The sequence below is a fragment of the Pan troglodytes genome, chromosome 4 (assembly GCF_028858775.2).
Source record: "Pan troglodytes isolate AG18354 chromosome 4, NHGRI_mPanTro3-v2.0_pri, whole genome shotgun sequence".
In the NCBI taxonomy this organism is placed as follows: domain Eukaryota; kingdom Metazoa; phylum Chordata; class Mammalia; order Primates; family Hominidae; genus Pan; species Pan troglodytes.
In genome coordinates, this window is record NC_072402.2 from 132,594,926 (window position 1) to 132,610,977 (window position 16,052).

The window sequence follows — 16,052 nt, forward strand, 5'->3', positions numbered from 1 at the left end:
GACTTTTTTAGAATGAAAATTTCTTTTTCTTAAATGTTTTTATGTACAAATGCCATTTCAGACAAGAGTTTAGAGTTACAGATTTGGAATAGTGATTATATGGTATGGGAGTGCTCCACCTCAAGAGCAAAAAAACCTTGCTTAGAAAAAAACTTGTTTTTAGATAGGCTACTTAATATGCCTTAAAATCTGTGTACATATTTTAACTTTTCTATATTGGTATTTTCCTTTTACATATAAATAACACTAGCATGATTAATCCTGTTTTTTAGCATTTTATTTTTTTGAGACAGGGTCTCACTCTGTTGCCCAGGCTGGAGTGAAGTGGCACAAACACAGCTTAAGGAAGCCTCAGTCTCCTTCCTCCTATCTCAGTCCTTCCTTCTATCTCAGCCTCCCTAGCAGCTGGCACTACAAGTACTCATCACCACACCCAGCTAATTGTTTTATTTTTTGTAGAGACAGAATCTCTCTATATTGTCCAGGCTGGTCTCAAACTCCTGGCCTCCTGCTTTGGCCTCCCAAAGTCCTGGGATTACAGGTGTGAATCACTCCACCTAGTTGGAATGATGTTTAGAATCATGTTATGAATCTCCGTCTGCCAAAAAAATCCTAGCTTCCCAACCAGGGAATTCCACCTGAGCTTTGTGTCCAGAGTTTTTTGTTGTTGTTTGTTTGTTTGTTTGAGACGGAGTCTCGTTCTGTCCCAGGCTGGAGTGCAGTGGTGTGATCTCGGCTCACAGCAACCTCCACCTCCCGGGTTCAAGCGATCCTCCTGCCTCAGCCTTCCGAGTAGCTGGGATTACAGGTGCGCACCACCATGCCCAACTAATTTTCGTATTTTTAGTAGAGAAGGGGTTTCACCATGTTAGCCAGGCTTGTTTCGAACTCCTGACCTCGTGATCTGCCCGCCTTGGCCTCCCAAAGTGCTGGGATTACAGGCGTGAGCCACCGCACCCAGGCTGTCCAGAGTTTTTATTGGTGTAGGTTTGATCAACTGTTCACATGGCTTATCTGTCTCCAGTCCCTCAGTAGTTTGAATGAATGGGCTTGCTTGTTTCGTGTGTTGTGTCCTGGCTTCTGTGTTTGTCCAGAAAAGTTGTTTCTCCTCCTTTCTTTCCTACTGGCAGGGCAGTACCTGGCTCAGGGCTGTGCTTATGGTAGAACTCAGTTCTATGAATTGTCCATCCTCAAATAGCGTTCATTACATGGGGGAAAAGGGCAAGCATCCTCCTCTAGCCTCTTCCCACTGCTTAATAAAGTGTCTCCCTTTCAGTAGCTGCCCTAATTCTGGATCCTCTCCATTCTGACATCTGGAAATTCACAGGAGGAAGGAGTGAGGAAATGAATCCCTTCTAAGTGGGTTTGTGTGAGGTGACTGATATGTCAGATATCTCACAAGAAAAACATAATAGCGGTAGTTTGTTGTTCCATCCTTTCCTGTGATTATGGAATAATGAATGTGACGATTCCTGGGGCGTGGTGGCTCACGCCTGTAATCCGCGTGGATCATCAGGATGTCCCATAAAATAAAGCTTTTCATTATCACATGATCCTGGGCATGAAGAGTCCCAACTCCCCTGACTTTCATTTATTTGTCCTGTATCTAAGAAATGGGGTCAGCAGGAGTTCCAGCATCTCAGAATTGTGGTGAAAACCAATACAAGTAAGGAAGTTATTAATTCCCCATTTGGTGGGTTCCTCAACCCCAGCCACTGGGGACGGTCCACGCCGGATCACCAGCCCCTTAGGCCTAAGGCCACGACGCGCAAGCGCAGCCTGCCAGCCTGGCTCCCTCCCAAAGCTTGCGAGCAGGTTGGCGGCGGGAGATCGGGTCTCGCGATGCGAGTGTGCGTGTGCGTGCGCGGCCCTCGCGAGCTCGCGCACGCCGCCTCTAACACTACAGGGTGGTAGCGGCCTCTTCGTACTGCGTCCGGGGCAGGACCGTGCGCGGCGGCCGCGGCGGGTGCTGGGAGCCAGCGCCTGCCTCGCCGCCGCCCTCGCTGCCTGCCACTCCGTCTTGGCCCGTTGTCCGCACCGTGCAGAGGCGGCGGGCTGGGGAGGGAGCGGCGCCAGCGCGAGGTTCCCAGCCGCTGGGAAGCCCCTAGACGCGCCAAGGGGCCGGGCTACGAGCGGCTGAGGTAGGTAGGGGCGCGCGGGCTGGTCAGCCGGCCGGGAGCGGGGTAGGGCGGCGGCGAGAACGGGCGCCTCGCTGACCGGGGAGAAGAGGCCTCCTGCCAAGGGGCCCTAGTGTAGCCGGAGTGAGAGGAGGGGCCCCGGACGTAGCCTGCTCTTCCCCGGTGTGGAGCCATTATGGGGGGACATTCCTCCTGCGGCGGGGGGAGGGAGCCCCCTTTCTTTTCTTTGAGAGGTCAGAATCCGCAGTCCGCCCTTCGCCTTTAAATAAAAGCCTGCCGGCTCGAGATCGGCGTCGCGATGGAGTGCCCGTGGACTTCTACGCTTGCGGAACTCCGAGTGGACGGACAGCGGCTTATGAATTTTGCTTTTTAGAGGGTACACAACCCTTTCTCTAGGGTGGCGTGCATCTTCTGCAAACTTGTTATTGCCAATACGCTAATAGTCGCTTTCAGCACACAACAGGTAATACATTCTAAACGCCTCATGTCAAAATAAGGAGAGTCCTTATTTGTGCACCGTGGGGCACAGTTAAGGAGTAGGAAGAAGACAAAGGAGGCCGTTATTTATGTGCCGTCCTATTATCAAAACTTTCCGTGGTGGGGCAGGGTGCGTGGCTATTGGCCTCTGCTGAATGGACTTTCAGAGTGATTGAGGTGAGTTGCAAATCTTCATTTAGAATTATGAAACGTATATGATTATACATAATAGTCAAATAAGCTGAAATAAATCTCTGAGAATTACGTGATCTTTGATCTTTGGAGAACAGAACTTGGGTTTCTTGAAAGGAAGCTTTCTCCATGTTTAGAAAGCTTCAGGGATGCTTTGTGAAGTTACTAAAAATAGTTACATTTCTTTATGTTGGCAGTAATGACTGCCACATTCAGGAGAAGAGAAAGGAATTGTTCTATAAAGAACGGCTCATTTTAGGGGTTAAACTTTAGGAGTTAAACAATAAAACAACTTCAAGGATGGTAAGTTTTAGCTTATGCTTTAAGTATTCGAATTTAGTCACAGTCCAAATATATAGAAGCTCTTAGTTGACTCCTGTACATTCAGGGAACTATTTATTGGTTGTTTTTGTTTGTTTTTTTTTTTTTGAAACGGAGTCTCACTCTGTCCCCCAGGCTGGAGTACAGTGGCGCGATCTCGGCTCACTGCAACCTCTGCCTCCCGGGTTCAAGCAATTCTCCTGCCTCAGCCTCCCAAGTAGCTGGGATTATAGGCATGCGCCACCACACCCGGCTGATTTTTGTATTTTTAGTAAAGATGGTGTTTAACCATGTTGACCAGGCTGGTCTCGAACTGCTGACCTCGTGATCCACCCGTCTCAACCTCCCAAAGTGCTGGGATTACAGGCGTGAGCCACTGCACCCGGCTTCAGTAACTATTTAAAAAGATGATCTTTAACCTTTGATAGTCTGCACAACCTGTTCTATAACTCTTGGCTTCTATTCAGTCCACGCCGTCTGGAAATGTAGTATTCATTCTATTTTTTTTTTTTTTTTTTCCTGAGATGGAGTCTGTTTCCTAGGCTGGAGTACAGTGGCACGAACTCGGCTCACTGCAGCCTCCGCCTTTGGGTTCAAGCGATTCTCCTGCCTCAGCCTCTGGAGTAGCTGGAGTTACAGGCACCCGCCACCATGCCTGACTAATTTTTTTGGATTTTTAGAGAGAGGGTTTCGCTGTGTTATCCAGGCCAGGCTACTCTGGAACTCCCGACCTCAACTGATCTGCCCACCTGGGCTTCCAAAAGTTCTGGGATTACAGGCGTGAGCCACCGCGCCGGACCATTCTGACTCTAAAGAAATGTGGCTTGGGACCGGTCGCGGTGGCTGTGGCCTGTAATCCCAGCACTTAGGGAAGCCAAGGCAGGCGGATCACGAGGTCAGGAGATCGAGACCATCCTGGCTAACACGGTGAAACCCGTCTCTACTAAAAATACGAAAAATTAGCCAGGCGTGGTGGCTGGCGCCTGTAGTCCCAGCTACTCGGGAGGCTGAGGCAGGAGAATGGCGAGAACCTGGGAGGCGTAGCTTGCAGTGAGCCAAGATCGGGCCACTGTTCTCCAGCCTGGGCGGCAGAGCAAGACTCCATATCAAAACAAAACAAAACAAAACAAAAAAAAACAAATGTCGCTTGCATACTTTCAATGAAAGAGTCTTTCCGCCCGGCGCGGTGGCTCACGCCTGTAATCCCAGCACTTTGGGAGGCCAAGGCAGGCCAATCACCTGAACTCGGGAGTTTGAGACCAGCCTGGCCAACATGGTGAAACCTCGTTTCTACTAAAAAAAAAAAAGTATAAAAATTAGCCTAGCATACGTGCCTGTAATCCCAGCTACTCAGGAGGCTGAGGCAGGAGAATTGCTTGAACCCAGGAGGTGGAGGTTGCAGTGAGCCAAGATCGCGCCATTGCACTCCAGCCTGGGCAAGAGCAAAACTCCGTCTCAAAAAAAAAAAAAAAAAAAAAGCCGGGCGTGGTGCCTCACGCCTGTAATCCCAACACTTTGGGAGCCGTGGCAGGCGGATCACCTGAGGTCAGGAGTTCGAGACCAGCCTGACCAACATGGTGAAACCTCGTCTCTACTGAAAATAAAAAAATTGGGCATGGTGGCATGTGCCTGTAATCCCAGCTACTCAGGAGGCTGAGGCAGGAGAATCGCTTGAACCCGGGAGGCAGAGGTTGCGGTGAGTCAAGATTGCACCATTGCACTCCAGCCTGGGCAACAAGAGTGAAACTCCGTCTCAAAAAAAAAAAAAAAAAAAAAAAAGAGGCTGGGCGCGGTGGCTCACGCCTGTAATCCCAGTACTTTGGGAGGCCGAGCGGGTGGATCACGAGGTCAGGAGTTCAACACCAGCCTGGCCAACATAATGAAACCCCATCTCTACTAAATATACAAAAATTAGCTGGGCGTGGTGGCACATGCCTGTAATCCCAGCTACTTCGGAGGCTGAGGCAGGAGAATCGCTTAAACCCGGGTTCCAGAGGTTGCAGTGAGCCAAGATCAAGTCACTGCACTCCAGCCTGGGCAACAGAGCTAGACTTCGTCTCAAAAAAAAAAAAAGGGAGTGTTTCAACAATAGTTAGCCCGGAAGTGGGAGGAGGAAGGCATTATGGAGTGCAGGGTTAAGCTCACATGCAAATACTTTTTATATAAACATAAATATGCTGCATGTAAATATATAGTGATGGTTATGCACACAAGCATCTAATAGTGCTGATTCCCAACTTAATAAAGTTGAAGTCTGAAAATAGGAAAGGATTGCTTTTAGTTCTGTTTGCATTTTTAAAGTTAATTATTTACGAGTAATTCTCATATTAAATTCCTTGTCCAGCTTGTTTATTAATTATTAAGTAGAATACTGTACTGATTTCTTGGCAGTAGCAGGGAAGGAATATATAGAACATACAGAAGCCCTGCACTTCAGAAATGTTTAAGTCAGTGTCTTTTTTTTTTTTTTTTTAAGACAGAGTCTCACTCTGTTGCCCAGCCTGGAGTGCAGAGGTGTGATCTTGGCTCACTGCAACCTCTCTCCCGGGTTCAAGCAATTCTGCTGCCTCAGCCTTCCGAGTAGCTGGGATTACAAGTGCATGCCTCCATGCCCAGCTAAGTTTTGTATTTTTTGTAGTGACGGGGTTTCTCCCTGTTGGCCAGGCTGGTCTCGAACTCCTGACCTCAAGTGATCCACCCGCCTCAGCCTCCCAAAGTGCTGGGAGTACAGGCGTGAGCTACCACACCTGGCCAAGTCAGTGTCTCATTATCTTTCCATTGGAATAAATAGCTTTACTCTTGTCAATTTGTGCTTAGAATAGTGTTTTGCATGGAGTTGGCCCTCAATAAATGTGAGTTATGTCAGAACTAAATTTACATAATACAAACTAAAGGCATAAATTCTGGAGAATATTGAAGGAATGGAGAAATGGAGATATGTGGTTTTTTGTTTGTTTTCTTTGAGACGGAGTTTGCTCTTGTTGCCCAGGCTGGAGTGCAGTGGCATGATCTCGGCTCACTGCAACCTCCTCCTCCCAGGTTCAAGCGATTCTCCTGCCTCAGCGTCCTGAGTAGCTGGGATTACAGGCATGTACCACCACGCCCAACTAAATTTTATTTTTAGTAGAGACGGGGTTTCTCCATGTTGGTCAGGCTGGTCTCAAACTCCCGACCTCAGGTGATCCACCCGCCTTGGCCTCCCAAAGTGCTGGGATTACAGGCGTGAACCACCATGCTTGGCCAAGATGCATGCTTTTTAAAAATTGCAAGTGTTTTTTTTTTTTTTTTTTGAGTTGGAGTTTCGCTCTTGTCTCCCAGGCTGGAGTGCAATGGTGCAATCTTGGCTCATTGCAGCCTCCACCTTCTGGGTTCAAGCGACACTCCTGCCTCAGCCTCCCGAGTAGCTGGGATTACAGGCGTGCACCACTACGCCAGGCTAATTTTTTTTTGTATTTTTAGTAGAGACGGGGTTTTACCATTTTGGCCAGGCTAGTCTCAAACTCCTGACCTCAGGTGATCTGCCTGCCTCAGCCTCCTGAAGTGCTGGGATTAGAGGCATGAGTCACCATGCCCAGCTGCACGACTAATTTTTTAATGGTATGTTTTTTTCAGTGTGGATTGATACCTGAGTCAAGGATAGTGGCATTTTGCCTCTAAAAGCCTAACATAATGTAAGCTGAGACTGTATATCCTGAGTTCTCTGATAGATTATGAATGTTCATATATATATATATATATACACACACATACACACACACACTACACACACACACATATTTTATACATACAGAAATACATATATATATATATATTTTTTTTTTTGTTACCCTCCTGGTAAGTCACAGAACTTTTTTTTTCCCCCACAAAATTTTTGTAAATTTTTGCATTTTTAGTAGAAACAGGGTTTTGCCATTTTGGCCAAGCTGGTCTTGAACTCCTGACCTTAGGTGATTTTCCCGCCTTGGCCTCTCACAGTGCTGGGATTGTAGGCGTGAGCCATCGTGGCCGTCCTGGTTGTCTTTACTAATTCTGGCATTTGCTTTTCTTCCATTTGGAAACCAAATCTATTTGACTTTGCAGTAAGAAAGAATTTGTGGATATTTGGTGAGGAAGAGGCTAAAAGGGTGAATAAAAACTTAAGTGAGAATATTTTAAGTTGGGTCTGTGTTTTCATTTTAGTATAATCAAGTGATTTCATGGTGAAGGGTGGATTCCCCGCCCCCCACCCCCCAGGGAACATTTGGCAATGTCTGGAGAAATTTTTCATTGTCAAATATTTAGGGGAAAGGAGAGAGGTGTTGCTACTGACATCTAGTGGGTAGAGGCCAGGGATGCTGCTAAACATTGTACAATGCAGTGGACAAACCACAACAAAATTATCTGACCCAAATGACAGTGCTGCTATTGAAAAACCATGGTATGCTACATTGTAAATTGTTGGTTCTGAAGTTGAATTATCAAAAGTCATATTTGGCTTAACCATTTCCTAATGTGTGACCCTGGCAGAATGCTTAAAGTCTGTAAAATAGGGCTAATAATATTGTATGTTCCTTATAGGCTTGTACTGAGGATTAAATCAGATAATGTGCAAAGAACCAAGCTTATTGCCTGGCACATAACAAAATCCTAAAAAATTGCTAACTTTCAGCCAATACTATATTTGGAACTCATCTTGAGAGTCTCCTTTTTTCTCATCTGAAATTAGAATTTGAGCTAGTGAAATGATAATTAATAATCTAGTCCTTATTGTTTTGAGACGGAGTCTTGCTCTGTCACTCAGGCTGGAGTGCAGTGGCACGATCTCGGCTCACTGCAACCTCTGCCTCCCGGGTTCAACCAATTCTCCTGCCTCAGCTTCCTGAGTAGCTGGGACTACAGGCACCTGCCATCACGCCCAGCTAATTTTTTGTATTTTTAGTAGAGATGGTGTTTCACTGTGTTAGCCAGGTTGGTCTCAATCTCCTGACTTTGTGATCCGCCTGCCTTGGCCTCCCAAAGTGCTGGGATCACAGGCATGAGCCACCGCGCCTGGCCAATAATCTAGTTCTTGTATCTGTGGGGAATGAGTGAAAAAATTATTCCACTTAATATTTGTGTTTAGCCCAGTCTTGTTTTATGTTCTCAAGTCTAAAAAGCTTTTGCCATAAACAAGTAGCTTCTCACTGTAGATATTTTTCCATCAAATTGAGACTTTAAGCCAGCTTGCCAATTGCTCTGTTGATTCTCAGCAAATGTTTCCTAATTTAACAGAATTTGATTCTGTGACTTCATGCTCATTTCCTTTTGCCTTTACAAACTAAAGTAAGTTTACAGTGGTTTTCGCTAACCTTATTACCTGTTTGCAGCCTCTAGGAGTAACTGTTTTCATAACTGAGGTTTTGGTGCACTCTCACATGTATGAAGGGTGCACACAAATATCTCCTAACAACTTGAGGCTTGACCTTAATATACATTTGTGACTCTTTATAAATCCGAATTGGAACCCATATCTTTATCTCTTTTACCTCATCACAACATAATACTGTAGTCTCTATAAAACTGTCATTTCCAGCCAGGCACAATGGCTCACGCCTATAATCCCAGCACTTTGGGAGGCCAAGGAAGGCAGATCACCTGAGGTTGGGAGTTCAAGACCAGCCTGACCAACATGGAGAAACCTCATTTCTATTAAAAATACAGTCCGGGCACGGTGGCTCACACCTGTAATCCCAGCACTCTGGGAGACCGAGGCAGGCAGATCACGAGGTCAGGAGATCAAGACCATCCTGGCTAACACGGTGAAACCCCATCTCTACTAAAAATACAAAATATTCACCGGGCGTGGTGGTGGGTGCCTGTAGTCCCAGCTACTTGGGAGACTGAGGCAGGAGAATGGCGTGAACCCGGGAGGCAGAGGTTGCAGTGAGCCGAGATCGCGCTACTGCACTCCAGCCTGGGTGACAGAGCAAGACTCAGTCTCAAAAAAAAAAAAATAAAATAAAATGAAAATACAAAATAAAAATAAAAAATTAGCCAGGCGTGGTGGCACATGCCTGTAATCCCAGCTACTTGGGAGGCTGAGGCAGGAGAATCGCTTGAACCCAGGAGGCAGAGGTTGCGGTGAGCCAAGATTGTGCCATTGCACTCCAACCTGGGCAACAAGTGCGAAACTCCACCTAAAAAAAAAAAAACAAAAAACCTGTCATTTCCTCTGTCTAAATGATATGGCTATTTAGAGCTAGTTTGTTGTGGTAGTGGTTTTAATAAGTCCTTTATATAAAAAAAAAAAATCACAGGGATGTCCTTACAGACAAAATAGAGACTTTGGACCTTCTTCTTCTTCTTCTTCTTTTTTTTTTTTCTATTTCAAGAGCAGGAATCTTGCTATGCTGCCCAGGCTTGTTTCAAACTCCTGGGCTCAAGTGATCCTCCCACCTCAGCCTCCCTTATAGCTGATGCCACCATGCCTGGCTGGACTGTTCTTTAATAAGTCACAGGGCTTGTGGTGTAAGGGAAGATGATCCACACTATATTTATGATCAAGGGAGAAAGCAATGTTGTACATTCAACTTTTTGTCTTGATAAATATTCCTTACAAATAGGAGGTATTGGCTGGGTGCGGTGGCTCACGCCTGTAATCCCAACACTGTGGAAGGCCGAGGCGGGCAGATCACAAGGTCAGGAGTTCGAGACCAGCCTGACCAACATGGTGAAACCCTGTCTCTACAAAAGTACAAAAATTAGCCGAACATGGTGGCAGGCACCTGTAGTCCCAGCTATTCAGGAGGCTGAGGCAGGAGAATCACTTGAACCCAGGAGGCGGAAGTTGCAGTGAGCTGAGATCGAGTCACTGCACTCCAGCCTGGGTGACAGAGCAAGACTCCATCTCAAAAAAAATTTTTTTTAAAAAGGAGATACTTTATTATGGTTGTTATCCATATTTTTGTAGTATAAGTCTTAAGCATTTGTATAATGTTCACTCATTTTAGCTAATGGAAACCTTTGTTTACCTTTTGTATTGGTACTGCCTTCTGTTGGAATGGAGGATGTTTGAAGGGAGTCAGTACCTTGGGCCAAGAGATTGTATTCTTTACACTTGATCTTAGCCAAAAGGCCAAGAAGCAGTAGAGATTGTGTTCATTGCTTGGCACATGCTGTCTTTTGTGAAGTGTAACATATACTCAGGGTTCTGTATAAATAATAAATTACAATAACGATGGAGTGTCCATCTTGTGGAAACTGTTGTCAGGCCAGAAGTATGCATGTGAGAAATACAATAAAAGGCCAACAGGAGGCATTCTAAGAACATCAGGCAAACTGAAAAAAAGAATTGTGTTAATAAGAGTTCTTGGCTTTACTATTATTCTTTTGAGGTTTAGTAATCTAGAAGAGAAAAGCCCACAGAATAGAACATTTGTTTTTGACTTACACACTTTTCTGGTTCCTAATTGGAGAACATTATAGCTATGAAATCAGTATTATAATAGAGTTATCTTGTATGATGTTTGTCCCATGATTAAATTGAGAAGAAGTGTCCTTGAATCTGCTGATGTGTGTTTGTTTATAAGTGGTCTGGAGTCCTGCCTGTCAGCCTAATTTTATGTAGCCTGCATAGTTGTTGGAAGACAGACTGTTTTCTCACTGAATGCTGCATACAGGTATGTATTTGTGTATGTGTATTTATATATATTTGTCTTTTATTTTTGGTAGAAAATGATGCATCCTGTTGCCAGCAGTAATCCAGCTTTCTGTGGGCCTGGCAAGCCTTCCTGCCTCAATGAAGATGCCATGAGAGCTGCTGATCAGTTTGACATATATTCCTCCCAGCAAAGCAAATACAGCCACACAGTCAACCACAAACCAATGGTTTGTCAGAGGCAAGACCCATTAAATGAAACACACTTGCAGACTACAAGTGGCAGAAGCATAGAAATAAAAGATGAACTAAAGAAAAAGAAGAATCTCAACCGATCTGGTAAGCGTGGCCGGCCTTCGGGAACCACCAAATCAGCAGGATACCGGACCAGCACAGGCAGACCCCTGGGAACCACCAAAGCAGCTGGATTTAAGACAAGTCCAGGCAGACCTCTGGGGACAACTAAAGCTGCGGGATACAAAGTCAGCCCAGGCAGACCTCCAGGTAGCATTAAAGCTCTATCCCGCCTTGCCGATCTTGGTTATGGCTGTGGCACTGCTGCTTTTCCTTACCCTATGATGCATGGCAGAGCAGTTCATGGGGTAGAGGAAACTAGCAGTGAAGTCAAACCACCCAATGAGTGAATGAGGCAGGAAAAGAGGGCCAGGTTTAGAAGGAAGATTGTGAATAATCCCAAAGCTTCTTGGTTTTATTTTGATATACATAATTTTATGGCCTGGGCTTTCCAAATTTGTTTTCCTGTTTGGTTTTTTTCCTGCTTTTGCTCAAAAACTGCCATATGCTGACAGATGCACTCAGGGCATGAGCAGTGGCATTGTATTTGTACATAGGTTCAAGTGTAACACCTAACTAAATCATTTTTCCTTTTCCTTTAGAGTTATGGTCATGTCTCATGTTTCATTACTACTTTGGGGCTGTTCTAAATAGATGCTTTATGTGATAAACAACTGAAACCATTATACCTATTAGTTTGTGAAGTAAGCCTACAGTATAATAAAGACACTAACGTATTTTTAACTGATGGAGCAAAAAAGCAAACTAATGAATCAGGATTACTTGAGGTAATGGCTGTGTGAGTTTTTGTAACATTTATTTTCACAAGATGGGACACAGATATTTGTGTGCTTTGGCATTTACATCCACTTCAAATGTTAAAAAACTTATTTTTAATGTTCTAGGTTTAAGCAGCTTGTAATTTATTGATCTACATGGCATTAATTGATTTAACCATTATACCTGAAATAATTCTTTAGTGTTTGCCTTTGAGCAGTGATAGGTTGTGTATTTTTTAATTGCCTAAGAGCATATATACCAAACACTACAAACAATTCATATTTACAGAAAATTTAAACTATTTTATAAAAACTGCACATTACATTTTTGGTGAAATATAGTGCATTCTGAGGATAGCATATTTCATATAATAGAAAAAGAAACATTCTCTAGGTTTGCATGTAGCTATAGTCACTATATTTTGCCTTTCATATAGAAAGTTTTAAAGTATTATGTTTAAAAACATTTATTGGCTGGGTGTGGTGGCTCACACCCAGCACTTTGGGAGGCCGAGGCAGGCGGATCACTTGAGGTCAGCAGTTCAAGACTAGCCTGGCCAACATGGTGAAACCCCATCTCTACTAAAAATATAAAAATTAGCCAGGCGTGGTGGCGGGCGCCTGTAATCCAAGCTACTCGGGAGGCTGAGGCAGGAGAATTGCTTAAACCCAGGAGGCGGAGGTTGCAGTGAGCCAAGATTGTGCCACTGCACTCCAGCCTGGGTGACAGAGTAAGACTCCGTCTCGAATAAATAAATAAATAAATAAATAAATAAATAAATAAAACCATTTATTGATGTTGCTCATTTATTTGGAACGTTTTTAGTTTTTCTCAGAAATTGTCCCATTGCATTAGCACTTACTGTGTTTTCAGGTTTATATCTACCAAAGGACACAAATTGAATGGTAGACTGTAAAACTGGTATAAACAGAATGCAGTTTCCTGACCATCAGAACCCAAATATTAAGAAGCATATAGGAATCCATCTATGCATGAAACATGTAAAAAATATGTTGGTTAGTTTAATTAAAAATCTTATTGTGGGTCCAGTGAGACCATCTCATCCAAAAGATTTTTTTTCCCCCAGTGATGTTTGCTTTAGAAGCAAGATAGAAAGGAAAAAAAGTATTAGGTAGATATGTATAGTAGGGACAGAGGGAAATCTTTCTTCTTTCCTTTCTGAAAGTAATACTTCTTGTTACACATTTTATTTATTGAGTTTGTTCTAAATAAAATATTATAAACTTCAGACTTGAAAAAATTCCACTTAACTTTAAAGTTACAATGTTTGTATTTGGGATTTTAAATGCCTTTGAGATTAAAATGTAGAATTGCAGGACCCAAAAACTTTTAAAATAATTAAAATTTTAAAAGAGCACATGTTGTGTTTTTTGGGCTTGCTATTAATGCAAACTCTGATTGCAAATGGATGTCATGTTTCATACCTTTTTTATCAGGAAAAAAGCAGCAAGCCTTCAGGTGTTCCAGTGATGCCTGACACAATGAGCTGGACTTTATGCTGCTCTTTACAGTAAGAGGTGTTGCATTGTATGTGGGGACTATGTGCACTGGCATCTAAGACAGTGACCTCAACAATATTAGCTTTGCACAAATCATAGAGAATGATGTTGGATGGTTACATAATCAGTTATAACATTCTGGCAGCTAAATTGCTACAAGAGCTTTTTCTTGCAAAAGCTTAAAATACAAGATTTTTAATAATTTACTCAGAACAGTATAACTTCTGACACACACAAATGCTTGCCTCTTTATTCATATGTTCATTACCTACTCTGTACATGTATCTGTCATTTAGCTGTTTCTCAAGATGATGTTCAGCAGTTGGCTGCTTAGAAATCTTTTTCAAGCCAGTTTCTAAAGATATTTGTTTAATGTTCTACCATAGAATAATGCACACCATTGTCAAAGATTTGATTATTGTGTTTTATAGTAAGTCCATTTGACATTTATTTCCCTTTCAGTTTATTTTCCTTCCTTATTTTGTTATACGTACCCTTCCCTTTCTCCCCTGCCTTTCGTACATTCATTCCTCTTCCTCTACCCTCCAGCACATCTACTTACTGGTGCTGTGCTGTGTGTCAGAAGATAAAACAGGTGTATTATTGTATAATGAATTTTGTATACATGTTTATGAAATGGTGAGATCAACTAAAGGAGGCATGTTCATAACAGTGTTTATTATCAGCAGCTATGTCCCAGGAAAAAAAAATGGGAGGGGCAAATGGCTACAGTTGTAAATGGATAACATCATTTAGAAAGCCGAATTTACTGTTCATCTGAGCGGTTACCTGGAGTATTATATCTATGCACTGGTGAGCATCTCCTGATTCCACTTACTTTTCTCCCTGTGAACAGTTTACCGGTGCCACGCTGAAGAGAAAGACATCTAAGTGATAACATGAATGAAGTCTTAAAATTTAAAGTATTTTTACTGCTATATAAACTAAAGACTACATTGTGCATATTTTGTTAACACTGTCTCTTGTTATGATAAACACTGAAATAGCATGTTAAACAGTTGCCTATACTTTAATATAATCAGTTGGGGAAAACTGGCCTTTTCTCCCCCACTGTATGATTGTTTCTTGAAAGGTAAATTGCTAATTTTATACAGTGTAATTCTGTTCTTCACAAAATAGGTTTCATTATTCTATATTTAAACTGTTGGTCAGAAAATGATCTGCAATTCAAGTAAGTCTGCATTACTTTTTTCTTTAAAAAGTACTTTAACATGCCTTATTTATTATATTAGCAAATAAGGAGCTAATAACAGATGAAATTTTCATTTTTTGACAGATATAACCTTGCATAAGTAGTATTTAGGGTGATTTTGATACTATCTTTAGAGTTTTGCATTGGATATTAAAAAATATATTGGCACAATGTATTGGAAGAAAATGAGTAGTATCTGGTTTAATTTTTAATATTTAGGGACATTTTAAAAAATCAATGTTTTAATTAGACTAAAAATTCTTTATATTTTTTATTTACTTTTTAAAGAAACATCTGTCAAAGTAATATTGATTCCAAACTGATGTTTGTGTGAATTTACATGTCTATTTTCATGAACTAAGAATAGAGTTTGAGTTGAGGAGAAAAAAATATATATGTGGGTCCATTTATTAGGTTAAAGTTGACCCATTCAGTGTAAAAATAACCATAGTGTGTGAGCTAAAGAAAAAAAAAAGTAAATTTCTCCTTTATATTCTAAGAAGCTTTAAAAGAACAATTCAGGGGATATTGATAACTGCTACTCTGTCGGTCATTGTCTCTATATGCAGTAAAATTTTATGGTCCCTTTATAGGAATATAAAGAATTCAAAACAGTTTTTCAAAAGATTTTTTTCCTTGGACATAAAAAATTTTGATGCTATTCTATTTTTGTTTTTATTACAGCTTAACTGTATGCTGTTAAACTCTAGGATGTATCTGAATCTTTCCTTTCTTCCCCCCTCCTCCAAATATATAAATCTATGCTCTCACATGTAATGTATTTAATTTTTGGAAAATTTAATGCTATATAGTAAATCAAGTGTGTGATTTAAAGTAATCAGATCACTTTGATTCTTTTAAGTTTTCAGAATTTCTTTTTTCCACAGGTAATTTTGGAGAAAATAATTACCAATTAACTGATAATAAGCACGCTGTCCTCTGCTGTAAAAAGTCTGAATAGATACTGTGTATGTTTTTATGTCCATGAACTTGAGCTACTCGTGTGCAATTATGTGTATGGGAATGGAGTAGTGTTCATGATTTGTATCTACATCATCATATGGATGTATATTTATTAATAAAGTCATTACTTTAAAACCAACTATGTTTACTATGTTTTTTAGTGTGGTACTTTTCAGGTACTTAAGTGGTAAATGGTAAACCTTTTTCATGACTGTAGATCTTGTGTTTTTCTTAGAATTTTGCTTTTTTTTTTCTTTTTTAAGACAGGGTCTCACTCTGTCACCCAGGCTGGAGTTCAGTGGCGTGATCATAGCTCACAGCAGCCTTAACCTTCTCGGCTCAAGCAGTCCTCCTACCTTCCCACCTCAGCCTCCCGAGTAGTTGGGACTACAGGTACCTGCCACCATGCCCAGCTAATTTTTTATTTTTTTTGGAGACGGAGTCTCACTCTGTCTCCTAGGCTGGAGTGCAGTGGCGCGATCTCCGCTCACTGCAAACTCCGCCTCCCAGGTTCACGCCATTCTCCTGCCTCAGCCTCC

At 42.3% G+C, this 16,052-nt stretch overlaps 1 protein-coding gene across 4 annotated transcripts; it reads left to right on the plus strand.

Moving 5' to 3' along the window:
- The first annotated feature begins 1,519 nt into the window (after window positions 1-1,519).
- On the plus strand, window positions 1,520-15,652 carry C5H5orf24 (chromosome 5 C5orf24 homolog). 4 transcript variants are annotated; one of them, XM_009449683.5, is made up of 3 exons: window positions 1,870-2,141; window positions 10,818-11,247; window positions 13,275-15,652. In XM_009449683.5, exons 2-3 carry the CDS (start codon window positions 10,821-10,823, stop codon window positions 13,313-13,315), a joined length of 468 nt encoding a protein of 155 aa, XP_009447958.1. In that variant the 5' UTR covers window positions 1,870-2,141; window positions 10,818-10,820; the 3' UTR covers window positions 13,316-15,652. The 4 variants fall into 4 exon arrangements, with proteins under 4 accessions (XP_016809350.1, XP_009447958.1, XP_517940.2 ...); XM_016953861.4 differs by lacking the exons at window positions 1,870-2,141; window positions 13,275-15,652 and adding an exon at window positions 1,520-1,666 and having other exon boundaries at window positions 10,818-13,072; XM_517940.9 differs by lacking the exon at window positions 13,275-15,652 and having other exon boundaries at window positions 10,818-13,072.
- Window positions 15,653-16,052: the final 400 nt, after the last annotated feature.